The 27,824-nt window shown below is 50.9% G+C and overlaps 1 protein-coding gene across 1 annotated transcript in view; it reads left to right on the top strand.

Annotated features, from left to right (window-relative positions):
* Positions 1-9,048, top strand: part of CPXM2 (carboxypeptidase X, M14 family member 2) — a 123,525-nt gene extending 114,477 nt beyond the window's left edge. The window contains exons 12-14 of the mRNA XM_044240690.1: positions 694-833; positions 2,749-2,848; positions 7,703-9,048. Coding sequence (XP_044096625.1) covers positions 694-833; positions 2,749-2,848; positions 7,703-7,956 — 494 coding nt within the window. The 3' untranslated portion in view covers positions 7,957-9,048. The remainder of the gene's footprint in view (positions 1-693; positions 834-2,748; positions 2,849-7,702) is intronic.
* Positions 9,049-27,824: the final 18,776 nt, after the last annotated feature.

The raw sequence follows: 27,824 nt of genomic DNA, 5'->3' as shown, positions 1-27,824 counted from the left end.
GCCAGGCTGCGCGTTTCATGTCCTGTTGCAACAGTGTCGGGATGTTCGAGATCTGTCTGCTGCCAGGCGCGGGGGGTGAGTGCGTCTGCCCAGTGGACCCCAGGCAGCCAGCCCTGGAGAGAAGAGCAAGGCCTTGGTGTCACACACACCGAGGTTCAAACCCTGACTCTGGCTCTTTCCAGACACGTGGTTCTGGATACAGTTCTTGGCTGTTCTCTACCTCCATTGTCTTCCTTGTGACCCTGGGCTCTGCTGCCTAACTCTCTGTTGAATTTGTGGTCAGTGGGAGCAGAGCGCTAAGGACAGATCCTGGCTCATGGGTGGCACATGGGTAACCATGGAGAAAAACTCCATCCACCAGTTCGAGTCCATACTGCTCGTTCATGGTGGCTTCATTTTTAAAAATGGTGTGTTAAACTGGGTTTACTGAGCAGAATTTTATCAGTCTTCCTTTTGCCAGCGATGTTCCCAGACGCACCTGTCTTCCCCAGAAACCACTCTGGCTCCGTCCCTGCTCTCTCTCCCCCGCGCCTCCCCTCGTCTTTGCTGTCACTCCTTCGCAGTCTGCAGCAGGTACTGGACACCTCCTTGTTCCAGTGAGGTCGTCCGAATCCCGTTCTTGAACGTTCTTGCTGTCTCCCTCCTGCCCTGGGAGCACGGTTTGGTGACAGCATTGTCCGATTGGCTCGGCAGGTCTCAACGATTTCAGCTACCTTCACACAAACTGCTTCGAGCTGTCCATCTACGTGGGCTGTGACAAGTTTCCGCACGAGAGCGAGCTGCCCGAGGAGTGGGAGAATAATCGAGAATCCTTAATCGTGTTCATGGAGCAGGTACGGCACCAGCACATGCCGGGGTGGGGGCCGTAAGGGAAGGGGCCGGTCAGGGGACTGAAAGCCTGAGACTGAGTCAGGTTAGTGCTTCAGATCTGGCCGTCGTCCTGGGCCAGCCCCAGACGGTGCAGGAAGAGCCAGCATCTGTCCACACCTGATTCGGCCCCCGGAGTGAGCTATAAAGCCTCGTTGATCACTCACATTGCGTTATGGTGAGTGTGACCGGATGCTGCCCTGTGGGGAGGGGGTGACATGTGTCTGAGCCAGCATGCCCAGGCCCCTTGTGCTAGTCTGCTAGGGTTGCATAAAAACATAGGCCCCCGGGGGGAGGGGCTCAAGCAAAAGAAATTAAGTTCTGGAGGCTGAAGTCCAAGATCAAGGTGTTGGCAGGTTGGTTTCATTTGGAAGAGCCTCCTTGGCTGGCAGAGGTCTGTCTCCTCCCCGTGTCCTCACATGGTCTTTCCTCTGTGCACACATGCTCCTGATGTCTCTGTGAGTCCACAGTCCTCTTATAAGGGATTCAGATTGGATCTGAGCCCACCTGAATGACCTCATTTTAATTTCATCACTGCTTTGAAGACACGGTCTCCAGATATACTCACGTTCTAAGATCCCGGAAACAAGGACTTCACCATGGGGATTGTTGGAGGATACTGGGGTGTCCATCATCGCTGTGAGGCTGAGAGGCCCTGCCATGGGTGTGTGAGGCTCCTGGGAGTGGGTCTCCTGAGCCCCTCCCAGGGTTCTGATTACGGTTGGTGAGGAAGCCCTGCTGGGTCCCCCAGAACCCTCCCTCGCCTTCCCTTCCTCCTGCTCGTGAGGACCCGCCCATCCTGTAGCATCCAGTAAACCAGTCTAGTTCGGTGCTACAATAAATCCAATAATATCCACGCCCCACTAAGGAACAAACAAACTGGAAACCAGAGGAATAAACAAAAGGGCCACTTCCGTGACTCCCATCCATTAGGAATCGTGACCCTGAGGCTCACAGGATCAGGCACGGAGACCGCCCCTTCTATGAGTTGTTGTAGATGAAGCAGAAGACAATTTCAGGCAATGGCTCAGCTGCCAGCTTCCTGGTTCCTGCACCTCCCACTCCGCTGATCTTGGCAGAGGTCAGCCCTGGCACCTAGTGTCCCAGTCTGCCCCACAAGGATCCCCGGAGACTCTGTGCAGTCCCCAGTACACTTGCCGGCACAGCATGTGTGAACCTGTTCTTCCCCCTTGGGCAGATTCAAGCACACTGTCTGTCCGCACCCTGGAATTTTGCGAGGGAAGGCACTTTTTCATTTTCTCTATGAAAAGAGAGAAGGCTCTGATCATCCTAAAGGAATCCTGTGTCCCGTGCTGTGGATAAAGGGCCCGGGCACAGTAATATGTACAATGTCATTGGAAATGATGGTGTACCACTGGGATTGTCACATTGTTCCACAGATAGGGAAACTGAGGCACAAGGTTCAGAGTGATGTGGGTCTTGTGACACAACCCATTAGCGGAAGGGCCCTATGGACTGAGTTGTCATTTTTAAGAATGCCTTTGACTCTTTTCTCTCTGATTCTTAAGTCGTTGGGTCGACATGTTAGGTCCATGGAGTTCAGGAAAGTCAAATGCACTAGAAAAAATTAAATTCTGTGTTTACTGGGTGCACTTGACATGCACCATCTCAGATCCTAATATTTTTTACACCTCTGGAATAGCTGAACTCCAGGGGAAGACTTCCCCGTGCACGGACCCAAGGGGAACACAGAAATTTACACAGCAAATCCGGGTACAGCCACGGAGCTTTCGAGCTAGATAAGGCTTTGAGAGGGTTCTTGGCGGCCCTGGGGCGGCATTTGGCTTACAGCCGTCACTGTGCACACGGGGTCGGGTGCATTGTGAGCTCACCCCGTTCCTTGTCCCCTGTGCTGAGCAGGTCCATCGCGGCATCAAAGGCGTGGTGAGAGACTCCCATGGAAAAGGAATTCCGAATGTCGTTATCTCCGTGGAAGGCATTAACCACGACATCCGAACAGGTAACTGCAAGCCTGGACGGACTGTCTCTCAGGAGGGAACGTCTGTTTTCTCAAAGCATTTTATTTGGGTTAAAATCACACGTCAAGTGCTGGAAACTTCTTATGGAGAGCCGAATTCTTGTCTCCTTCCTTGGATTCCCCATGGAGACCTTGGAAAGCAAGGTTTTGAGCCTGTACTTTCTGGCTTCTCCCTTATTCAGGTGAAAACCAGAGAGGTGCAGGGAGGGGGAAGGAGACGCTGGTGGCTTAAGAGGCAGCTGGGAGCGGGTTCGGGTGTCGGACTCCCAGCGCTGGCATGCCCCTGCCGCTCAGGGCTTCCCCGCTGCTGGCAAACCCTTGTAGTTTTCCCTTGTGCCCAGGACCGTTGTCACCACGATGGCGCTCAGTGTGTATGGTGGGACATGAGGAAACAGTGACCTTGACTGTGACAGGGACGTGTGCAGCCTGATGTGGTGACGGGTGTGCAGGGAAGAGAATTGTCTAGAAGCCCCCAGCAGGTTGTCTGCAGGCGTTCTGGAGGAGATGGTGTGTCCAGGGGCTCGTACAGCCACGCACAGAGGTTTTCGGCCACCAGGAGACTGCAGAGCGCCACGTCATTGCCGTAGGCAGGTGGCTTTGCTTTGGTGTCAGCTGAAGTGAGCGGGACATTGGGTCCTGTGCAGGTTTCCAGTGGGTGTCATGACAAATGACCACGGACTTAAAACGTCAGAAATGTATTCTCTCACCGTTATGGAGCCCAGAGGTGTGAAACCCTGGTGTCAGCAGGGCGGTGCTCCCTCCAGAGCCCCCGGGAAGGACACTTCCTCAGCTTTGGCAACTTCCTTGGCCACGTCACTCCACTTCTGCCTCCATCTCCGTGGCCTCCTCCTCTCTACCTCTTACAAAGACACCTGTCATTGGATTCAGGGTCCACCCGGGCCATACAGGATGATCTCATCGGGGGATCCTTAATTATACCTGCAAAGATCCTTTTCCCCAATAAGGTACCATTCATAGAGTCTGGGTAGTAGGATGTGGGCTTCTGGGGGCCATGATTCAACCTACTCCAGGTCCCCCCGCCTGGGCACAGAGCACAGACTCAGAAGCAAGAGAAGGGAAATGGTGATTGCCACGAGGAAGACCTGCTCAGCCCTCGGACACACTCGAACAACTGGGAGAAATAGGATATGAGGCCACTTGGCAAGTGTTTAATGCAGCCTGAACTTGAACCTGTTGGTTCAAGAGCTGACCCTGGATGGCGCGGCCAGTGGCCCAGGATGGAGAGGGTTCCCAGAATATGTGACTGTCAGATTTAAAACAAGGACGGTCCCAGGGAAACGAGGCCAAGTCCATCCTCCTCCTGTGTTCGTCATGCGTTGTCACCTGTACAGCCTGTGACAGCTGGAAGGGTCCCAAAGGTGCCGAGAAGCTCAGCCTCGGTTCGGCCCCACCCCTACCCCGTCAGGCAGCCCGTGGATGCAGAGTCGATGCCCACTCAGCACCTCCTCGGCTTCTGGCTGGTCTCAGCCCCAGCCCCTGCGGGGTCACTGTGGTGCCCTCCAAAGGCCATGCAGGATTGGGCTCCGGGGTACCTCCCAAAGCTCTTCTTCTGGGACTACCAGCTCTCTCGGTTTGCCCAGGACTGGCCCCATTTGAAAACTGAAAATCACGAGTCCCAGTTTTGGCCAAATAGGAACAATCGCTGCCCTGTGCTTCCCGCTGCCTCGCCCGGTCCCCCTGCAGGCTCCGTCCTGCAGGACTGAGGCCACGTGTCAGGGTCCTCACTCTAGCAGGACCGCCTTCCCTCTGCCTCCTGAACCTCCTTCCCTCGAGAATCCCTTAGTCCCTTCCTTGCCCTTTTCAGGTCCTTGTTCAGATGTCACTAGGTCAACAGAGCCAACCACGGTGACCACCTTTTCTAACGCGGCACATCTCCCCCACCACCCGCTGATTCCTCTTGGCCCCCCAACTTCTCCTCCCATAGCCCCTCCACACCTGACGTCTGACGTCCGGCAGGAGAAGCTGGGACCTGCCGTCCTTCTGGTGTTTCTGCCGCTCCCCCATTAGGTGCCAGACCAGGAGTCCTGGACCCTTTTGTGCCGATGAAGTATAAGCACACTGCCTGGCATTCCGTAGGTGCTTAATAAATATTTGTTGAATGAATGAATGAGTTCGAATCAATGAATGCACATGACATGATGTTTCTGGGAGCACACAGAGGGGCTGAGCCGGGATCTGAGCCGGGGGCTAGGGACTGTGAATGCCGTGCCCCAGCCCTTGTCCCCATGCTGTCCCTCCTAAGGGGACAGGAGCCTCTTCTCCAGACTGTTCACATGCACTAAAAGACCTGGTCCTTCTGACAAGCGATCCCATTTGACTTTTGAGGAAACGGAGCCTCTGCGACCGAAGGAGGGGCTAGGCTGGGCTTCAGACTTGCCCTGCTGTCCTTCAGTGCCAGGCTAACCCGAGACCCTGCTGGCATGCCTGGTACAGAAGGACAAGGATTGCTCCCATGGGTGGATTGTAGCTGACACGCCACAAAACAGTAGGCTGCTGTGTAATACTGTGACAAACCTCGTTGTCCTCACCTGTCTCCTCTTTGTCCTTGAGGACCTGGTAGCCGCTGCCTGTGAGCTTTCCCACCACGCAGCATGGCGTTCGGTACAGGCCGCCCTTCACCGGTGTACGCCGGGCCGTGCGTTCATTCCCGGACTCATTCACTCGTTCTTCCGTTCACTGACAGGTTCTGAACTTGAGATGCGTGGGATCGCCGTGGGGTGCCGGCGATCATTACGATAGAAGGGGCTGCTGTACCTGGGCCCGCATCGGACTTACATTTTAAACATTGCTAACAAGCTCCTGTAAAAGAAGAATTCACAAAAATTCCTAGAACATTCTTGGGATGATTAGCACTTTGTATGCATGTGAGAAAACAGGAGGGTTTTAAACGGGGTGGGAGAGAGAGTCCGCTGAGCCAACAGGCCAGACGACAGTGCTGTGCCCAGTGAGCTTGGAACCTCGAGGCTCTTGTGATCGCAGAGGTGGTTTGGATGAGCCGATGAGAGCCGCCTCCCCCACTCCCTTTATTTCCTTCCTGAAATAATTTCCCAGTGTATTCTCATGACAGATGAGCTCCACACTTCGCATGTGGCTCCTTATCATATTTATTTCAGCATCTCAGTGCTCAACATTTGCTCTGAATTCTCCTTGATCTCTCTCCGAGGTGTCTGTGATCTGACAAGTTTTCTTTCTGGAGGGATTTTGCAGAAAATCAACAGGGGGATTGAAGTCCCAGGAGAGAGAAGCTAGTCAGAGTGTTTCTAAACGCATGCAAGTATGTTAGCCAAACGCCTGGCTCAGAATGCCCCCGGACTGTCCTCTGTGTGGCGGACACTCACCTGCCCTCCTACCAAATGGACACGTGACAGTATCTGGGTTGTCCCTCCATCCACCGTGCTGCACGACAGCAGCCGCGTCCCCATCCCGCCCCTCCTACAGCTTCTAGAACATTCACCCTTGAATACAGATCTGGTCACCCCGTGGGCTAGCAACCTACCGTGCTGACCCCTGAATTCCATGAAGTGGATGATTCTAGACTTTACTGGTCATCGGGGGAAGAAGCCGAGATTATAAGAGCCTTGGGGAGAATTGCGGGGAAAGCCTAATAAGAACATCTGGGGGAAAGGGTGCTGTGCGGGCAGAGAAGAGCATCCGTGTTTCAGAAGCGGAAACTTGCAGATTACAGGGCTGACGCCCCTCCTTCTGATTCTGCGACCCTAAACACACTCCTGATAGTTTTACTCATTCTTTGAACGAATCTATGGAGCCCGTCCCGTGCGCCGGCCTGGAGATGCTGTGGTAGGGGAGACGGATGCGGCCGCTCATCTCAGTGCACATTCTAGCGGGGGAAATCTGCGAACAGGTACAAGGGGAAACTGAAAAGGTAACTGCAGACTACGGTGTGCGCCGTGGAGGAGAGAGTTTGGATGATGTATAGGAACCAGGGGTCAGCCAGGGAAATTTCCGTCTTCGAAAGCTGAATTGCATCGTGAGGCTCAGGCTGGCCAGTGACCCTGACTTTGCCTCAAAGCCTCTTTTCAGGTCAGGAGCCCAAGTGTCCTCAGCAGGTTGTAGGCTCCTGGGAGGAGAGTCCTGGCCTGGAAGCCTCTGCCACAGAGACAGGGCCCAGCGCTAAGGGTGGCCAGGGCCCCTGGTGGGTTTGTTGGGTGACTGAGCAGTGTGTTGCTGGGGAGGTGGGGGAGCCCTGCCCAGCAGCACTGGCTGGTGCGTCCCTGCTCCTGCAACTTCGCGTTTCTCTTGCCCACCCTGCCCCCAACCCCGGGACCAGGGGATGCAGATTCCAGGCCTCCTCCCAGATCATTTGGCCCTGGTCCCCGGAGTCTTTTATTTCTCTTTTCAGAAGTAAGAGACCCACCTCTTTAAAAGAACTACTATTCGTATTTATCACCAGGCCGAGGGAGGCCAGGAAGCCAGGCGCTGATGGCTTTTCAAGGTGGTATTTTGTGGCGAGGGCACAGCATTTGGAGGCTCAGGTTGATAATGAATGGCATGTATTGTCACGGGGGAAGGAGTATGGTGATCATTCCTCCATCTCCACTCATGTGTATGAACACGGCAGGGAGGCTACACCCCAGCTCTCTGCCTGGTAAAACCATTAAGGTGGCTTCCAAGGAAGAAAACATTCAAAATGCCATAAGAATTTGAAAAAAAAATTTTGCTTCTGCAGAGGCTTAAATTCCACGAGGCCAGTCTCTGAGTCTCTCTCTGGCTGGGAGGCTGGTTCTGGAACAGCAAGGCTGGTGGTATCTACCTTAGAAGGGAACAGCTCTGAATTCCCTTCCTTTCTCTTCGCAGCCAGTGATGGGGATTACTGGCGCCTCCTGAACCCCGGCGAGTACGTGGTCACTGCCAAGGCGGAAGGATTCGCCTCATCCACCAAGAACTGCATGGTCGGCTATGACATGGGTGCCACGCAGTGCGACTTCACCCTCAGCAAAACCAACCTGGCCAGGATCAGGGAGATCATGGAAAAGTTCGGGAAGCAGCCCATCAGCCTGCCGGCCAGGCGGCTGAAGCTGAGGGGGCGGAAGAGACGGCAGCGCGGGTGACCTCCCAACACTTGAGACCGGTCCCGGACCCCTGCAAATTAAACCACCCCCAGAAGTAGCTCTGTAGAGGATTCACTCCCTATTGTTTTCTCTGTAATTCAAGAAGGCCTGGGAGAATGTGTGTGTTGCAAGGTTGGTCCCAAGGAGGAGGGCCGAAAGCTTGGAATAGTTCTGTTGTCTTTGTTCCGTTTATCAAGAGACCTCTGACAGATCAGCAGAGAAAGGCTGTAGGAGTGAGAATTCAGCAACTCAACCTGGGAACTGGAGACAGGGAGGGGGTTTGCCAGCTCAGGGCCTCCTGGTTGCACAGGAAGGGAAGCCAGTGCCCCGCCCCCCCGCCATTTGCTTGCCTGACAGCAAGAGTTCCTGGTACATTTGCATTTTGCGAGGCTCTACTTGCAGCACTCCTGGGGCCCTGCGGTCCCAGAAGTTACCATTTGAGGTACTCAGGGGTCTTCTGAGAGAATCCACCCTCTCTGGCCCCAGGGACATTTCCCAGCTGCTACAGATTTATCCCACGCTCTGTCGACAATAGAGACATTACCAAGTGAGCATCAGTCAGCCTCTTGACTGTGTAGTTCCTCTTTCCATGAAGGGCTGTGTTCATACAAGGAGAAAAATGCTGAGCGAGTTTACCAGGGATTGGAGGGCAACAGGAGCCAGGGCCCACAGAGAACCCCCAGGCTCCCTGCCGGTCCAGGAGCCCGGAGAGCTGCCTGGACTGGGAAAAGCAGGAGGAGTCTCCCTTCCAAAGGAAGTCGATCACTCAGCCTGGCTCTCCTTTTTGACCTGCAGGAACTTGAGAAGGGCCAGAAGGGTCTGACTTGCAACCCTTTCTCTGCTCAGGCTGTCCCTCCTTTCATAGAAACGAGTGCTCCTAAGTTGGCCTAACATCACCAAGGGAGTTATTTTTGATGTGTGGGTTGCCAGACCTTCCACTTAGACTGAATGTGATGAAAAGCTCTTAGAATTATCTGTGGAATACTGGTTTGGGAGGGGTGATACCAGAAGACTGTTCGACTTCTTTTTATTAAAGTTGCTGCCTCCCAGTGACCTGGGGAGAGTGAGAAAAATAAAGCAATTTCATGGTGAGATCGCTCCAGCGTGTGATTTTCCTGGGCAGGCTCGCAGTCACCCAAATGTTGTGCCCTACTGCCTCTTCCTGAGGTCAGTCCCTCCAGAGGCAGGGCCGGCCTGGGGAGGGGTGTCCTGTGCCCCCACCCAGCTTGGCGCTCCTGCTGACAGCTGTGTGTCCCCTGCCTCCTCCCTGGGAGAGCCGTGTGCTCGGGTAAAATCATCCTGACGCTGGGGGTCCGCCAGTGACTGCTGGGGATGCCAGCCAGCATCTTTCCAGAAAAGATTCTCATGCAGCTTTCTGGCTGTCTACACCAGAGATGGCAAACTTGCCTTATAAAGGATCAGATGGTAAAGATTGCAGGCTTTGAGCAAGCATGGCTGTGTTTCAATAAAACTTTATTTACAAAAACACGTGGTAGTTGGAGTTGAAGGCCCCACTGGGACGCAGCTCGCTGACCCATGCTCCAAATCAGCACCATGCAATAGAACTTTCCACGATGATGGAAATGTTCCATTCCGTGCCATCTAGTGCCGCCGTCGCTGCTGCACGTGGCTAGCAACTGCTGGAAACATGGCTCGTGCACCTGGGGGCCAGTGTCTCTGGTGTTACATAGTTTCCATTAATTTGATTGTAAGAGCCATGTCAGCCAGCACAGCTCTCCGTGCAGCCCACATGGCGGGAAGAACCTGGTGTAGTCAGAGCGGGTAGGTGGGGTTGTCCATCGCACCCTCGCGGTGATGACCCTGCACTACTGTTCAGAAACGCTGTAGCTGTTCCAAGTGCCTCGGTCACTCCGTGACCGAGTGGTCAGGGCCTCACCCTTGGTGCCAGGGTGACTCAACCTTACTGCTGGTGAGTAGCGCTGGCCCCTTCGGGCGACGGTGCGCAGTCTGTGTGTCCTGCCATGCTCTGCCGTCGGCAGGCCTGCCGTGGGCCCCGGCTCACCGACGGGCGTCCTGGGCTTGCAGCCTGGGGCTGTGGGCTCTGGGCTGGTGCCGCTCCCAGTGCGTGGCCTTGGACCTGGCAGCCTCTCTACTATCCCGTCTGTTCCCACAAAGTAAAGCCATGGCCTTGATGGGCCCCAGAGGCCAGGCTGGCTGTGCTGTCCCCTGATTTCCGGTGGAAGATGGCCCCGGCTTCCTCACGCTCTGCTCTGTCGGAGCAGTTTCCCTACCCAGCCCTTCCAGTGGGCACACCAGCAGCTCCGTGGTACAGCAGCTCTTCCTCGCCAGGCCCACAAACCCCGAACACCTTCCCCGACTTTGCTCCTGGAGCTTCTCTGCTATGTGACTTCCACCTGCTTTCAGCCAGAATTACTCCTCGTCCTGGGCCTCTGCCTGTCTCTCCCCAGAATGAAAACCCTTCCGCGGCTCTCCCGAAACCCATCTGAAATGCCGCCTCCTACAGGAAGCCTTCCCCTCTCTCCTGACCTGGACATGTTAGAATAGGTCTGCAGAGCCCTCAGAGCCTCAGAGGGACAGCTCCCCATGCCTTTCCACCAAAACTTTTCTTGCTTCTGGTCCTCTCCGCCTTTGGACCGAAAGCTCCCAGTGGGCAAGAAAGATGCCCCTGGTACCTGCTCCCCCAGGTCTGGCTGGCTGCATCCTCCCTGCAGGTGCTCCACAAACACGTATGGAATTGAACTGACCTTGTGCCATGTAGTGCTTTGCTTTTAGGATTCCCTTACAAGCTCAGACAATGTGACTTCGGAAATTGAAAACTTGCCACTTGAGTTTCGTGTCTTCACCTTGTCAGTAAAGTCTGGTGTTCAGCTGAGCAGAATAGCATGTCTAAAAAACGGGGTTTTGCTTTCTATCTGGATGTTTTTCAACAGCATAAAATCAACACAAAACCTCTGTTCCTGGCAGAGACTCCTCCGTCTGTTTCCCTGTCCTCCTACTCAAGGCCGAGGAGGTCACAGCAGCAGCGCTCTTTGTAACGCTGGCCGTGTTCTGTGTTGAAGGGCACTTAAGGGGACGCCTGGGTGGCGCAGTTGGTTAAACGACTGTCTACGGCTCAGGGCGTGATCCTGGAGTCCCGGGATCGAGTCCCACATCAGGCTCCCAGCTCCATGGGGAGTCTGCTTCGCTCTCTGACCTTCTCCTCGCTCATTCTCTCTCTCACTGTCTCTCTCTCTCAAATAAATAAAATAAAATCTTAAAAAAAAAAAAAAAAAAAAAAAAAAATGAAGGGCACTTAAGGAGCTGCCCCGAGTCTGCTCCAGCCATCACAGCTCACTTGCTGTGACTGTAACAGGAAAGCTCAAGATTTCTTCAGTCTTTGTGTCGCAAAGACCTTAGGAACCACTTGAAAATGATACCATGCTTTTCACGGATAAACCAGCCAGGCGGTAGCAGGACGCTGTATTGACGTGGGGTTCCGGGTGGCCGGGCCAGAAGTGTCTCAAGTGTGTAGGTTCTGGCTTGCCCCTAGTGGTCACCCCCCTGCCTAGAGGAGCTCACTTTTCCACGCCTCTCTGTGTCGGCACCTTTCTACCAGTGCTTGGGGTAACCACCATCTGCAAAGCCACCCTCCGCAAGACAGCCCCGAAAGCTGCAGAGACAGAGTCCCCAGGGCCCGATTCTACAGCTGAGCTCTGAGTACCAGCCCAACTGCTCCCAAGGCCCTGGGAGCTCTTCCTCCTGTTGCGTAAACACAGCCCCAACTTCCCAGCCAAGGCACAAGGAGTCCAGGGAAACCTAGACAAAAGGGACGAGGGGACAAACCTCAGACGAGAATAACAGGTCTTTAGACCTGAGGGATGCCTCGAGATGAATGTGTCCAAGAGCGGCAACCAGGTTTCCTCTTGTAAGGCAAGAAAAACTCCGACTTATCATCGGCTTGGAGCCCTGTGTTAAGAAGGATTCTGAGGCAGAGTCCTGGCTCAGTTGGATCAAATGGGGCAACGTCTCTGGGCGTGGGAAGGGCTGACAGCCCTGTGTGTTTCCATCCCCAGACTAGTTCCTGTCCTCCTGGGATTAGACGGAGGGAAACTGAGGCCCGGGGGGAGGCCCCAAGTGTCCGGCGGCGTGTCTCAGTTTGTGGCAGAGGTGGGACTCAGGGCAGTGTTCCTTCCTGTGTCCCAGGAGAAAACTCGAGTTTGTTTCTGGAGCAGCGAGCCCCAAGGCTGTGCCTCTTGGCTGACTTTCTTAGGAGCAGATCAAGCTCCCAGTAGTGATGGAAGCCTCGGGAGCCACAGGTGCATTTGAGAAATCAGAGGACAAAAGCTCGGAGCCCTTGCTTAATCATCTTACCCTGAGACGGTTAGCAAGGAGCTCAGGACCTGTGTGCTGAGGTCCTGAGCGCACCCACACACCCCTTCTGAAGACTTTTTTTTTAACCTCACAGTGCCCTGCCCTCTTCAGATGACCTAATAGCTAGGCGATGTCCTGACTCCTACCTGAGTTCAGTTTTGGGTTGGAGAGGCTCATCGGGGTGCAGCTTCTGTGTCCTGGCAGCCTGGCCAGGGTTCTGAGCAGCAGGAGACCAGCACCACGCTGCGTTTCCAGTTATCTCTCAGGAGAGCAAACCCCACAGAGGAAGGGGACGGGCCTCCACCCACGCTCAGGAGTGCCGCCGTGAATGGGCTCTGTCCTCACCTCACCTGCTGGTCAACCCTGCAGGAGGGCCTCCTGGGCGACCCCAGGCTGTCTCTGGAGCCCGGCCGAGGGTGAGGGTGAGCTGAGCTGAGCCGTCTGTCCGTCTGTCCGCAGCCAGCGGTCAGCCCCGCCTGACTCAGCTCCGGGCTGGTACACAGCCACGTGGGCAAGAGCCTCGTCTTTGGAATCAGGAAGGTTGAGTCGTAGTCCCAGACCTGCGTCTGACTCCCTGCATGGCTTTCTCACTTCCGAGCCTCGGTCTTCTCCTCTGCAGAGTGGGTATAACAGCCACGCTGCACACACGTCTGCGGGGCCGTGGGCGTTTAGACCCGCAGCTGGCACGCTGCCAGCATCGAGATGCAGAGACGAGACCGAAGAGAGCACAGCCGGGTGTTGTGCTCCCGGGGCGAGCAGTACGACACTTCATGCCCCCAGCTGCTTTAGAGGGAAGTATCTTTATTTTTCAAATGAAGAAACTGAAGCCTAGGGCATTGCTTTTGAGTTAATTGCTCTGATGGAGGCTGCCGTGTGGATCGACTCCTTGACCTGCCCTTGGGACCTGCAGCTGCTGAGCGGTGAGGGAGGGAGAGGGGACCCGAGGAGATGGGTGAGCCCCGAGCTGCAGGAGAGACCTCTCAGCTGTGCAGCGCACTTACATTCTTGTGTCGGGTTCCCTAGATGGGCCGAGGGGGTCACTGCAAAGGCGGCTGTCCTCTGGACGTCAGCCCCTTCCAGCTCTGGCAAGTCCAGAGCCTCTAAGACGCCAGGATCCGGCTCTGCGTCTCTGCTGCTTCATATAAAACACAGAGCACAGGGTCTGGGGGATTTGCCAGGGCAAGAAGAGGAAGGAGGAGAAGTTTCCATGGCAGCCCTAGGCCTGTGGAGGAGGGGGAGGGCACACCAATCACTCACATCCTGGGGGGTCAGTGGGAGCCAGAAGGGATGGACAGGGCTTTGGGATCGAGTGGACTTAAGTCTGTCCCAGGGCTGCCTCTTACCATCTGAGTGACATTCATTGAACAAGTAGCCTCGTCTCTAAGGTGGGTTTAGTAATCCCTGCCTCACTGGGTTGTTGTGGAGATTCAATCAACACTAACATATGTCCAGTGCTTGGAAATTTCGGCATGGAAAAGATCTAGAAATAAAAATGGGAAGTCTTTAGGGAAAAGTACAGCCACTTCTAAAAAGAGTCTGGCAGTTTCTCAAAATGTTCAACATGCCGTTACCCCACCATCCGGCCATTCTACTCGAGGTTCCCAGCCAAGAGAAGCGAAAACTTAGGTCCACAGAGAACTGGTCCGGGACTGTTTATAGCAGCACCCCTCACAGTAGCCAAGAGGTCAAGATAATCCAGATGTCCATCCTCTTACCAACATGTCAATGAGACATAACAGAGCCACACAATGGAATATTACTCAGCCAGAAAAAGGACTGGGGACGTTACAGCATGGATGAGCTTGGAAAACATGGCGCCAAGTGAAAAAAGCTGGTATCAAAAGACCACACCTTGCGTGATTCCGTTTATGCAAACTGTCCTGAGGAAGTAGATCCAAAGAGACAGACCGTGGTTGCCCAGGGCTGGGGGGATCGGGAGACTGGCGTGGTGTAGTGGCTAAAGGGTATGGGTTTCTTTTTGGGTGATAAGATGTTCTAAAACTGATTGGTGCACAACTCTGAACAACTACTGTGTTGTATACTTTGAATGAGTGAACTGTCCACTGTGGATTGTATCTCATTGAAGCTCCTTTTTTCAGAAAGCATGGCCGTACCGAATCAATAAACATCATTCTCAAATATGACATTCTGGGCAAGACCTTCATTGCATAACCAACTTTTCCAGTTATATCCTAATAACAAGGAGGACGGGTTCCTATTGAGCCTGTACAAGGCCCACAAAGTTAGGGTACTCCGTCAGCATTTCTGAATTCAGGTATTAAAAACCAAACCAGATAAAAATTTCAAGTTTGTCTTTCCGTAGTGCCTTTGTGGTCTGGAATTCACGGACACGTTACTTGAGGACAGCCATCAGGGCTCTTCAAGGCAGGACTGGCTTATTAATGCTAAGATGTTACTAACATGCAACGCATTCTCTGTTCTCTTCAATTGTATCTGTAAACAAGCATTTAAAAAAGTCTCCCTTTCTGTTTCCCATACAGAAAACATTCATGGTTCTAACCATTAAGTCAAGCGCTCTTTGGGATCTTTCATAATTGTGAGGTAAAGGTATCTGGAGAAAAAAAAAATCTGAGAAATCTTGCTTCAGGACAAAACTGTTTTCCCTGAAAAATAGAAGTGTGTATACAATTGCTTTTCTCCATCACTGGTGCCAAAGGAACTTCCTTTTCATAGAGCAAACTGGAGGACGGTTGTCTGAGACTTGCTACCACACACTGTATCTTAGCAAACAGGCAGAACTCACGAATCCCCAGAACATTCTATTCTAGCCACATCTCTCCCTTAAAGAATCTCTGAAAGTAGCAAAAATGTCCATGTTCATCAATATACCCCAATGTACTTAAAAATATGAAGCAAAGGTCTATAAATTTATAATTATGCTTAGTAATCAATGTTTCGCTCTTCACCCTGGCTTAGAAATGATCCCGGCATTGAAAGATTATCCACTGATTAATGCTGTATTGGTCCAAAGGTTTTAGATCTTGGAAATTATCTTCAAGCTGACACCCTACAAAACATAATGACTGTTGAAATGGAGTTTTTCAGAATGATTCAATTTAGTGAAACACAAATCTCAGGGTCATGAGTTCAAGCCCCGGAATTGGGCTCCACGCTATGCATGGGCTCTACTTAAATATTCTGGTATGGAGGTTCTTCAAAAAGGTAAAAATAGACCCACTTTATAACGCAGCAATTGCATTACTAGGTATTTACCCAAAGGATAAAAATGTAGTGAGCCAAAGGGACACCTACACCCGAATGTCTATAGCAGCAAAGTCCACAATAGCCAAACTGTGGATAGAGCCCAGATGTCCATCTACAGGTGAATGGATAAAGAAGATGTGGCATATGTCTACAATGGAATATTACTCCATCATCAAAAAGGATGAAATCTTACCATTTGTAACAATGTGGATGGAACTGGAGGGTATTGTGCTGAGTAAAATAACTCCATCAGAGGAAGACAATTGTCATAGGCTTTCACTCATATGTGGAATTTAAGAAACAAAACAGAGGATCACAGGGGAAGAAAAGGAAAAATAAAAGAAAGCGAAATCAGAGAGGGAGGCCAACCATAAGAGACTCTTAACTACAGGAAACAAAACAAACAAGGGTTGCTGTGGGGGGAGGGGGGAGGGGATAGGGTGGCTGGGGGATGGGCATGAAGGAGGGCACGTGATGGAATGAGCATTGGGTGTTTTATGCAACTGGTGAACCCCTGACCTCTGTATCTGGAACTAGTGATTTGCTGTACATTAACTAATTGAATTTAAATAAATAAGTTAAAAATAAATAAATGAATAAGAAAAGACATTGCATTTTTAGTAAATCAAAATGATTAAACCAGTCTCATTTGCCAAAGACTTCCCTTAGTTACATGGGTTCCTCAAATGCTTTCAAGTTAGTTTGAGTAACATAGTAGAAGTATTAGAAGTTTAATGTTCTTGTTTTCTAACAATTATAAGAAATAATCTCTGTAGATGTTTATCTCTGTAAGCCAACCAGAGATTTAATTTATCTCCATCTGGAGATAGGAAAACATCAATTATGCAAGGAACTGTAGAGTTCTTTCTGCACTACAGACACACAGACACCGATGTCCCTAGAGGAGGACCTACAGCTTCAACTCTGCCGTTTTAACCATCATTTATAAAAACTCACAGATCCAAATATCAAAGATATTTTGGTTTTCTTTCCCAGAAGGCACACGATTCTTAGTGGATATGACCCACTGAGGGTGATATTTGCTGTGGGTCTTTCATGGATAGATTTGATGAGGTTCAGGAATGTTCCCTCTATCCCTATACTTTGAAGCGTTTTAATCAGGAACGGATGCTGGATTTTGTCAAATGTTTTTTCTGCATCTGACCTGAAAATAGCCAAATAGAGAAACTAAAGACTGCTTATAGGTGAGCTCCTACTTTCAACTGGCAACAATGGCCTTTCTAGGTGCGGGGTTGCCCTCACATTTTGGGGTTCTCTTTGTTGTCCTTGTGGAGCCAGAGCGTCTGGGAATACACCTCCCTTGGAACATCCCCTCCTCACTGAGTGAGTGGTATGAGCATGTAAATACTCTGGTTCCTTTGATTCTGATCAGGACTTTCCTGAGTGGACCCTACACTGTCCCAGAGCTCTCGGTGGGACTGGTCAACGTTTCCCTTGGTGGGAAGCAGCTTAACCTCACAGCCTACCTTAGATTCTTTTCCTGATCCAAGGTCTCCATGCCTCTGCCAGGATTTCCTGGACTCATTTCCCAATAAACCTCCCTTCTATACAAATTCTCTTCTCGGAAGCGACAACTGGAGAGCCCACCCTCAAGGTGTACCTAATATGTGCCTCATGTTTAGTAGCTGAACCCTGGGTATATGCAGGGGTCAATTTATATGGACAAGAGAAAGCCTCCATTTCTAAACTGTCCTTGTGGGAAGGGGTGGCACCATGCTAGAAAAAGTTCTGGATAATGAGGTGTGAAAAGTCTAAGAAGTGAGAAGGAAGGCATGTCTTTTTTGCTCCTTTCTCCTTCTGTCAGGCTGGAAGAGAGGCATGAAGGCTGGCACCCCAGCAGCCATCTCTGATGCTGACTTTCAAGATAAGAGACATAGAACTGAGGATAGCAGAGCCCAGAGCTGGAGGTACCCAAGTGCCACCGTATCAGTCCCCAGCTATCTCCCTTTAGATGTTTCCAACCTAATTTCAGCCAGATGCAGCAGGTCTCCATCCTAACTGACGCAAGGCTCAAATTCAGGTCCCTCTGATGCAAAAGTTAGCATCTCCAACCCAGAAGCAATGCGGAACTCAGGAACATTTTTGCATATATTTTTCTAATTTAGTCTGTCTCAGAACTTCAGAAACCAAAAGCCAAAATGCTAAACTGTGACTAAAAAGAAGAACCGTGTTGCTGGGGTATTTTCGGCTTGTGTTCAGATGTTCCGTTGTGCAGGGAGGTCTTTTATGAATATCCCCACTGAGTTGCCTGCTATTTCTAATGTTCCTCAAGCTGTCGCTGGGCACCACCTCCTAATGCAGCATGACTGTTACGGATTATAAAGTGAGAATGTGATGCTTCGGCACGCTGACCTCGGTGGAGAATGCCACGGCATTCACACATTTGAGTGGGAACTGGCAGCACGGGGAATCCTTAGTCGTGGCCCTCGGGTCATTTGGCATGCACAGAGAATATAAGTGCAATGTTTCAAAACTTTGCTTCACACCTTCTAGCTGATCAATAAATAAAGAACTTTTCAAGATATTTCTTTTCTTCAAGATTTTATTTACTTATTTGGCAGAGAGAGAAAGCACATACAAGTAGTGGTTGCTGCAGAGGGATAGGGAGAAGCAGGCTCCCCACTGAGCAGGGAGCGCGACGCAGGGCTCGGTCCCAGGACCCCGGGGATCATGACCTGAGCCGAAGGCAGACGCTTACCTGACTGAGCCATCCAGGGCCCCCTCGAGATACTTGTTTTGGTTAACAGAAAGTCGTGAGCTGCCAAGGGCGTTTGCTTGAGTGTTCACTTGCTTTATTGGGGGTCAAATTGCCTGTGTTCTCTTAAAACCCCAGGAAAGAAATGTGTCCTGTTTTGTAGGCCATAACTTTTGACTCAGGTGGTGGAAGGGAACGAGACAGTGAATGTACATGTGGACGACAGCCAGACCAGATATAAAGGTAGAATTCTGGCCCATGATCTTCAGAATCCGGCCCAGGAAACCAGACTGCTGTCTGCAAGTCAGACTTGTAGGAAGCTAGACTTCCATCTCTTGTAGTCACACAGGAAGACAAACATTAACCCCCGAAGCAATCACCGTAAGGTGGCCGGGACGTGATCAATAACCCATGCCTTCCCGAGTTTCTGTCCCTTTTCCCAAGTTAGGACCTGCCAGAGACGGTCCAGTACGCTCCCCCGGCCACCCACATAGGTCACCCTACTCCTTGTTAGCCAGCCTCCAGTCGCCCTGGTCCGCCAGCCTCCAATCCGAGCTCACTGGAAACCTTCCCTTTTCCTGCTATGCAACTTTCCCGCTCTTCTGCCTACATCGGAGTCTCTGCCAAAATGTAAGAGAAGGTAGCTGACTGCCTCCTACAACAGGCTCTGAATAGACAGCCCTCACTTTGGGAGAAAAACGGGTTTGACTTCAGACTGCCGCTCACTGCCCGTATGACTCCTGGCAAGGCACTTGACCTTGTTCATACTGAGTGTCCTCACCTGCGAAATGGGCCAGCAAAGGTGACCACGCAGCTTCTCCTTAATGATCTATAAGGAGGCGGTGACACAGATCGTCCTGCCTGGTGAGGCACAGAACCGGCGTGCAGGCAGTGAGGGATCCTGCTGCATTGCTAAAGTCACTTCCTACAAATCAATTCTGTTACTTTCAGACTTTTTTCCTTTCTTTTCTTTTCTTTCTTTCTTTTTAAGGAACACTGGGTAAATAATTAATGTTCCCCATTTACACGGCAGTTTGCAGTTTACAAAGGATTTGCCGGTCCGTTATTTTATCTGTCCCTCTCAGCAACCGGCTGGATTCTGATCAGCCGTGACGTAGCTGGGGACACGAGGCTGGAGCAGACACTGGTTGACCAGTTGCCTCACTAGTAAGGGCTGTGAAGGCAGGCGGGCAAGGGTGGGGGCTCTTACCTACCTTGTCCTGTTAGCACAAACATGCAAACCAAACATGTTTGCTTAGCACCTGGGAGTATGTGTCTAGGATTTGCAGCCTTCCAGTATGGAATGTGGACTTTATAAGTATTTTTTTTTTAAAGATTTTATTTATTTATTTGAGAGAGAGACAGTGAGAAAGAGCATGAGCGAGGAGAAGGTCAGAGAGTGAAGCAGACTCCCCATGGAGCTGGGAGCCTGATGTGGGACTCGATCCTGGGACTCCAGGATCACGCCCTGAGCCGAAGGCAGTCGTCCAACCAACTGCGCCACCCAGGCGTCCCTGGAATGTGGACTTTGATTCAGAGTAGACCTTCCTTCCATGATGCTGTCAATTCCTGGGCGTTCCCCAAGTGCAGACTCAGGTAGGTTCTTGGGGCCAATTTCTAGTTCTAGAAAGGTCTGTTGTGCTAACACTCCATTACCAATGCAACAGGAACCATTCAAGATGGAAATGGGATGTTGGTCCTCTTGAGGATCTTAGACCAGAGGGACAGAGATGTCCGGGTCCTTCTCTGTCAGTCACCTCTTTCCTGTTCTTAGAGGCTGCATGCAAGGGAATGCAATAGTGCCATAGGGGTCAAAGCCACTTTTTCAAGATCTGAGCTCCTGTGGTCACAAACCAAGCCCTACCCCACCCCCAGGGGCAGTGCTAGACCAGTGATTTCAGCAGAGCTCAGTGCCCTGTTCAGTGAATGGGGAACCCAAGTGAGGGCCTGCCTAGGTCTGAGTAGGGGCTCAAGAGGGAAAGAGAATAGAGATTTGTGACTTTAAAAGTGTAAGCGTACCCAGTGCAAAAATCCATGATTATCATGGGTTCTGGCCAAGCGACAACCAGCTCAGCCCTCAGAAGCAACCAGGGAACAAGGAAAGGGGAAAGTTTGGGGCACGCTTTGAACTGAAAGAGACCAAAATATCTGCTGTAACTTCGGGGATGTATTACAGCTAAGATGTAAAGGCATCCTACGCAGAAATGCAACCCTGCCCTTCGAACCACCCCATGGATTGCCTCACCTTCTTCTCCAAAAAAACTCTATGTCCTGCCTGAAGCAATATATCGTGGACTCCCTTGCAATGAAGGTTTGTCCTAAGATGAACTTTGTCATCAAAGGCCTTTATGGAGTGTCTGCCGTGGGGCCCTCACGAGAGGCCCTATGGCCTTGGGATGGAAAAGCCCCCAGGCTTGCTGTTGGAACGCAGACACGGGGCTGCCAATACCCTTTGACGGCCGTCCTAAGACTGGCCAGTTCTCTCTGATGACTTGGGGTGGTGCTGACCTTCAGCTGCGTTTGGAAGATAAACTACAGATCTCCTGGCAGACCAGGAGAGGAAGAGCAGGTGTCTCTGGGAAGAGAGGACAGTCTGCAGTGGCATAAAGTCACACAAATTATATTGTATTTGAGGCATTGCAGGAGGACCCACGTTAGAGAGGGAGAAAAATCAGTTAGGGAAGGCGGATCCTGACCAAGAGGGGAACAGGGGCAGAGGATGGTGCCAGGCTCAGGTGCTGGATTAGGTTTTAAGCAGGGCACTGTGGGTGCCCAGGGAGGACTCACCAAAGGGCACACCCCCAATTCCAAGATATACAAGACAGCAGGAATGCAGCTTCTCCCTGAGAACTAACGGGACCATTTCTGTGAGTGGCTACTTCAGTCTAAAAATATCCCTATTAAAAACCTTTGGTTTAGGGGTGCCTGAGTGGCTCAGTGGGTTAAGCCTCTGCCTTTGGCTCAGGTCATGATCCAAGGGTCCTGGGATCAAGCCCCACATCAGGCTCTCTGCTCAGCAGGGAGCCTGCTTCGCCCCCCTCCCCTGCCTGCCTCTCTGCCTACTTGTGATCTCTTTCTGTCAAATAAATAAAATCTTTTTTTAAAAAAACCTTTCTTTTAATAAATGGAATGGAAAACTTGTTCAGTTTTTAAGAAAGAAGGATAAATAGGCTTTTTTTTTTTTTTTAAATCAAGAAACCGCAGGATTTCATTGCAGACCTGAGTTTGGCAAACCTAGTACCTTTGCACACACTTCTCACACGGTAGCCTGCCCCGCGCCGTCTGCCAGGATGCGGGGAAATTGGGAAAGATGGGTGTGATTATTGTCATTTTATCGGTGGAGAAATGAGGCCCAGGCATGGTCAGGAACTTGCCTCGGCTCCTTTCAGTTTCTCAAAAAGCAGAAATTTTGAGAGGACAGACTTTGGCAGAAAGACGGATACATGAAAGTTTTGTGCAATGGGAACTTGGGGCAGAAAACGTCCACAATGGGGTATTTTGTCTAACGTATGCTGTGGTTTGGGGTTCTGTGGAGGTGAAGTCTGGGATGAACATCTGGGCGCAGGAAGCTTATTTGGGGGGTGACCCCAGGAAGCAGGAGAGAAGCAGGCAGGAAAGGGTCTCCGGGAAGAAGCCAAGATGAGGCCACCGCTGTAGGCAATGGTGGCCCGCACGGCCAGGGACTCCCGCTCGTGTGTGCCCGTGGGACAGGAAGCTGGAGCTGGCGTGAGGCCCGGTGGGTCCCTGGGTGTCCAGGGAGCGCCCGGGTGTGAGAAACAAGCGGGAAGCCTGAGGGGGGCACTTCCAGCAGGAGGCGCGTGTGAAGCTCCCCAGCCTGTGGACCTGGGGGTTTGGGCACTGGCTGCCAAATGCATCTGTGACCCCAGAAAGGCCCGTGGGACAAGCGGGTCCAAGAAACTGACCCAAGCACGTGATGACTGAGTGGAAGATGCCCTGAGTTCATACCTCAGTGCCCGGACTAGGGAAGACCCGGGTGACCTCGCTCTCCTCATTCCCCCGAGACACTGTCGGTTACAAGGAGTGGACACAACTGGTAACTGGAGGGCAGGAAATGCAGGGGAAGCCTGGCTGAACGCTTCTCTCCGTTGCCTCCCTCACATAACCAGGGTTCACCGAAGCCTGTTGTCTACCAGGCGTGGTGCTGGGGCTCAGGGGTACAGCAGAACGAAGGAGCTTTCCTTGAAGATCCCCGTTCTCATAGCGTCCTGGTGTTTCAGCCCCTGTGGGCTCGCTGTGGATACAGACAAGACAGGACACGAGCTCCCGGGGGGAGGGAATCAGGTGAGGAGGCTCCTTGTCAAGTGTAGTGATGTTCCTGGCTACTTGGCAGGTAGAAGTCGTCCAGGGAAAAGGTGTGGGAAAAGGTCTGCAGGATGTGGATTTCTGGAGGGAGATATGGGGCTGGGAGTAAATCTCAAGGCTTCCTGATGGGGTCGGAAGGTGGAGGGATTAGGAGAGGAGGCCATTTCACTGCAGGGGAATAAAATGTTCTGGGGGAAAAATACACCCTCCAGCCCTATGAGGTCCACCTAAGCTGACAGATCCGGTGTCCAGGTCTTCCCACGTGTGGTTGAGCGACACTGAATGCTGCTGTAGATCCAGGATGAGCGGTCTTTCTCCGATGCTCTTGCTCCGTATTTTAGGAAGAAAGCTTTGATGGCAGCTGGAAGGAAGGCGTTGGCGAGGGGAGTGAGGGAAAGACGGGGAGGAGGAGGAGCCAGTTGGAAGCTTCTCTGCCAGTTCCCATGAGAGGTGACAAAGGCCTGGAGCAGTGCAGCTGCCACGGCGGGAAGTGACATCACACTTCAGACATTCAGGGCTTTCCCAGAGGGATTCTCTACTTTAGGTTCCAGTGGAAATGTCAAGCCTTGAGTCCACCGTGTCTAACTCTCCCTATCAGTGCGTCAACATGTTGAAGCTCGGCGTGGCCTCTGGTGTTTCCAAGCCAATCCCTCTTTCCCCCCATCAGATAGGACTGATGCCAAAGCCGTGACTCCCCAAGGGCTTGGGACCAGCCAGGCCGCCCTCGGTCATCCCCATCCATCCCACTCATGTCCGGGCCACACAGTCCTTTGAGTGGAGCTGATGAAATCCACTGGTTTTAGCCAAAAACAAACAAACAAATAAACAAAAGACAACAAAAAACCAGGAGGCTGTTACCACATTTTAAAAGCTGTCTTCAGGCAGATTCTCTTCCACTCTTAAAAATCTTGAGCAAAATCCACTCTCCCTCCCCTTTGTGTTAATGGGAAGAAAACGTGAATCATCATTTTCTCAGAAGAGGAGCATATGCTACCATTTTATTAATTGGCTGTACTTTCTGGCGATGAAAGCATGGTATTCTTCTGTATGTTGGGGACGGATTTAAAAGCGTGCCAGGTTTTCCAGCTTCGGTACAGTGGATTGGTCCCATGTGGTAAAACCAACAAGAGGTTCGAATGAGCGTTCTAGTCCTTGCCTGTTCGAATGTCCCTCCATCCCGTGCGTCATGTAGTGTTTCCCACACAAAACAACTAATACCCCTCTGAAAAGGAAATGTGTCTTCTGTGGAAAGGAAAACGCTGTTGACAGTAGCTGTGTCCTAAAAGAACTGATGTGTTCTCCCGGGGATACGTCAAGCTCCTGAAAAATTAGCGGTATCAGCTCACACATTTAAGCTACGAACTACCAATCATCCCACTCAGCATAAATGCCAGAGGCTGATTTACAGTCTTGTTCCTGACGTGCGTTCTGGTCTTAACATTTAATTAGGCGATTGAAAAATGATGGTAGGCGAGAGAAATGTGAGGTTCTTCCTAGGGCTGTCCTTCTGTGGGCACACTTGCCAATTCCCAGCCTCCACACCATGAGGGGTGGCCTTCCCCAAGCCCGAAACTCCTGGAGGAAGAGGTGTTCGTGGGAGTGGTTTCCACATATCCCCGTGACCTCCTCAAAAGGCAAGTTGCCGTTTGCCCCGAGGCTCCTGGGCCAGGCAGTGGTTGTGAGAGGAGACCTCAAGGTGCTTTCATTCAAGCTGAGACTCGGGGGCTGGCAGTCCAGTGAGTCCGGCCAAGAAGAGCTGGGTCTGTTGCGGGGTGCCCAGACTAGAATCACCGAGCACCCTGTATAAAGGCAGCTCAGCGCGACCTGATCTGCTGACTTCTTGAGAAAAGCTGGAAATCAGGATTTTTGTGGAATGCATCTGTTGGTCACAAGTTCACATAAAAGTAATGTCTGGGTCCAGATTTTCCTTGTGGGCACGAGTTTGTGACTTTGAACTAGAATCAACTCTGTTAATATTTCCTTTTCTTTTTCCTCCTCCCTGCCCCACACCTGGAGAACAGAGCATGTGAACTAAGCCTCTAAAATCATATTATAACCCTAGGAAACAAGCGCATCTTTGTTTGAACTTTTAGGGTCTGATTTAATCTTTACAAAGCATTTAACTCAATTATGACTTAAGCCAGTCCCCAAAACATCATCGCTGGAGATATGAACGCTAGAGGACATGAGGTTATCATGATTATTTGGGGTTTTTTTTAAAAATTAACTTTTAGGGTAACAAGTCACTTTTGTCTCCAAGCAATTCAAATAAAGGATCTTCTGTGTTCAAACCTGTTACCTCCACTATCTGCTGATCCTGAGTAGGAAGAACTGTATTCTGCATTTCTTGGAGCTTTTTTTTTTTTCTTTTCCTGACCTAGAAAAGCTCAATAAAAAGCTACATATTACTTTTGTCTGATTTCTCCTGCTGGGCAGGAGGAAAGGGGGGGGTTCCCTGGGGGCAGGAAAGGAAGTAGAAGAGAGGCCTCTCCCAGAACTGTGGTTCTTGGCACCAAAAATGAATTTAAGGGAAAAGGGATGGGGGTGGGGATGGCTACCCCAAATAGGCTGGCAATTGAGAAAGATCTGGGATATTGGTATGGAGGTGGGTACAAGTGGAGTGGGGGAAGGAGTGCAGCTTATGGGGGGTGGAGTGGAGAAGAGGAGAGAACTACCTGTTGAGAGTGGTCTGAGTGTAAGTGGAAGACAAGTACAGTGAGGGGAAGGGATCTGATTTGTTCCTTGACTTTGCTTGTCAAGAGTGGTTCTTCTTGAAATGAGTACAGAAGGTCATCTTTATTATAGAGGTTAGGGCTCTTTCAGTTGCCAGAGAAAGAAAAGCACCCGAAATAGGCTTTGGATACAAAAGAATTCATTAACTATAGCAAATGAAACTTTAGAGGTATGTGGACATCAGGCATGGCTATATCTGGGCACAGATGAGATCATGGGTTACCTCTGTCCAACTCTTGTGTCTGGTTTCCTCTGAAGTTGTTTCCTGGTGAGAGGATTCTCAACATGTATTGTTAGAGATAAATCTTAGTAGTGCCAGACTTCCATTCTACCAGCTTAACAACACCAGGAGAGGAGACCACTTCTTCACTAATAATCCTGGGAAAGTCTTCAGATTGACCAGGATTCTCCAAACTTGGGTTGAGTCTAGGAAAAAACAATGCAGTTTTCTTTTAGCCTCACATTAAGTATTTCTGAAACCAGATATATGTTTTTTCCCACACCAACCAATTCTCCAACACCAGCTGGGGGTCCTATAATCCAATTCAGTTCTAGCACTATCTACCTGGAGTTAGACCAATTAGCTATAAATTGAGGTTCCCATGACTTCCTCCTTGGGTCTGATATTTTGCTAGAATGGCTGTCAGAATGCAGAGAAACACTTACTGACATTTAGTGGCTTATGACATGATCAAGGAAGGAGATCAACAGCCAGATGAAGAGTTACGTGGGCAGGGGGGCGCGTCCAGGAGGGTTCTGAGTGCGGGAACTTCTGTCCCCACAGAGCTGGGATGCAGGACCCTCCCAGTACTTGAACACCATCACCTACCTAGAAGCCTCCCAAAACCTGTGCTGCTGGGACTTTTGTGGCTTCATCAAGAAGATGCGACCAATTATTAACTCCATTTCCAGCCCCTATCCCACCCCCGAGAATGGCTGGTGGTGCTGGAAATTCCCAGCTTCTAATCATGGTGGGAATGGCCTTTCGGTCAAAGCTATATCCGGGAGCTCCTCCAGAGTCACTACATCAGAACAAAAGACACGCTATCACCCAGCAAACTCAGGGATTTAGGACCCCTGTGTCAGGATCTGGGGTTAAAAACCAAATACCAGTAGGAACTGGGGACAGAGACCAAAATAGATGGTTTTAAAAAGATGTTTGATCTTTTTTCATTGAAGTTTAATTACCCGTCAGTGTTACATTAGTTTTAGGTGTGCAACAGACTAAGCAAGAGCTCTCTGCATTCCTCCGCTCACCTGCTAAGTGAGCTCACCATCTGTCACGGGACAACGTTCTTATGATTGACTACGCTCCTTATGCAGTACTTCCCATCTTCGTGACTTCCTTATTTTGTAACTGGAAGTTTGTACCTCTATTTCTCCCATCCCCCCCTCTGGCAACTTCGTTTGTCCTCCGTCCATAAGAGTCTGCATTTTTGTTTGTTTCTTTGTTCGTTGGTTTTGGTTTTTCAGATTCCACATTGTAAGTGAAATCGTGTGGGGTCTTTCTCTGTCTGACTTCTTTCACTTAGCGTAATACCCTCTAGGTCCAACCACACTCTTCATTTTTCATTACGTTGCAGATCACGTGCCCGTCTCTGAACCAGTTTCTTTGGGACTGGGGATGTGGTGCTCTAGGGGCCATGCCTGGGTCATATGTCCACCACCTGGGCTGGGAACGGGGATCACACCTATCCTAACAGCATGATGGGACAATGGGGGAGAGGGTTGTTGTACAAAGGAAAACAGGGGTGATCTTCTCAGAAAAGGGGGATCGCCCAGCTGCAAAAGCAACATATTAGCTCTGTGAAGACGGGAACTCTCACTGTTTTCTTGACTAATATGTCACTGGTGCCGTCTGTCCACTCTGTCCTAGACACTTGACTGAGAGTGGGATCTTGGTGATCTGGTCCTTGCTGCAAGTTCTTCTAAGTGATTTTACATAACCAGGCTTCTCTGCTCCCTTCAAGCCCAAAGTCTGATTAATAAGATTCCACAAGGCTTCTAGGGAAATGTGTCTCCCTCCATACTGGGTGTACCCCACACCTGTACCCTGTATGTGTGGGGGGTATATTACTGAGCCCCAAGTTAACCACACTCTCTAAAGTAGCCTAGCCCCCATGTGGGGTGTACGGATGGCGCCAACCCTGACATTTGCTCTCTGCTTGCCCTCCTGTGCCCTGGGGAAGGCTCTTTCCCTTTGACATTTAATGGTCCTGAAGGATTTGCCATATTGTGGGAGAGGCAGCAAGAACATGGGTGTCCTGGGTGTGGATGGAGCAAGGACAGAGCACACATTTCTTTGGTTTTGGTCGGGCTTGCAACCTCAATTCACAGATGAATTTATATGGTTGTATTTTCCACATCCCATCGATCTGTTCCTCTGCCTTTGCATCACGGATTCAAAGTCCTTCCTGAGTTTGTGTCTGAGAAAGTGAGAAGAAACCCTTGAACCTGTAATAGTGCCTTTCTGCCAGCCAAATTCAGGCTGCAGGCTTTCTTTTTTAACTAAGAATTTCTCTCTAAAACTGTACTTTGT

The sequence above is a fragment of the Neovison vison genome, chromosome 2 (genome assembly GCF_020171115.1).
Source record: "Neovison vison isolate M4711 chromosome 2, ASM_NN_V1, whole genome shotgun sequence".
NCBI lineage: Eukaryota > Metazoa > Chordata > Mammalia > Carnivora > Mustelidae > Neogale > Neogale vison.
The sequence above is the reverse complement of the archived record's forward strand: the minus strand, read 5'-3'. Positions and strand labels throughout refer to the sequence as shown.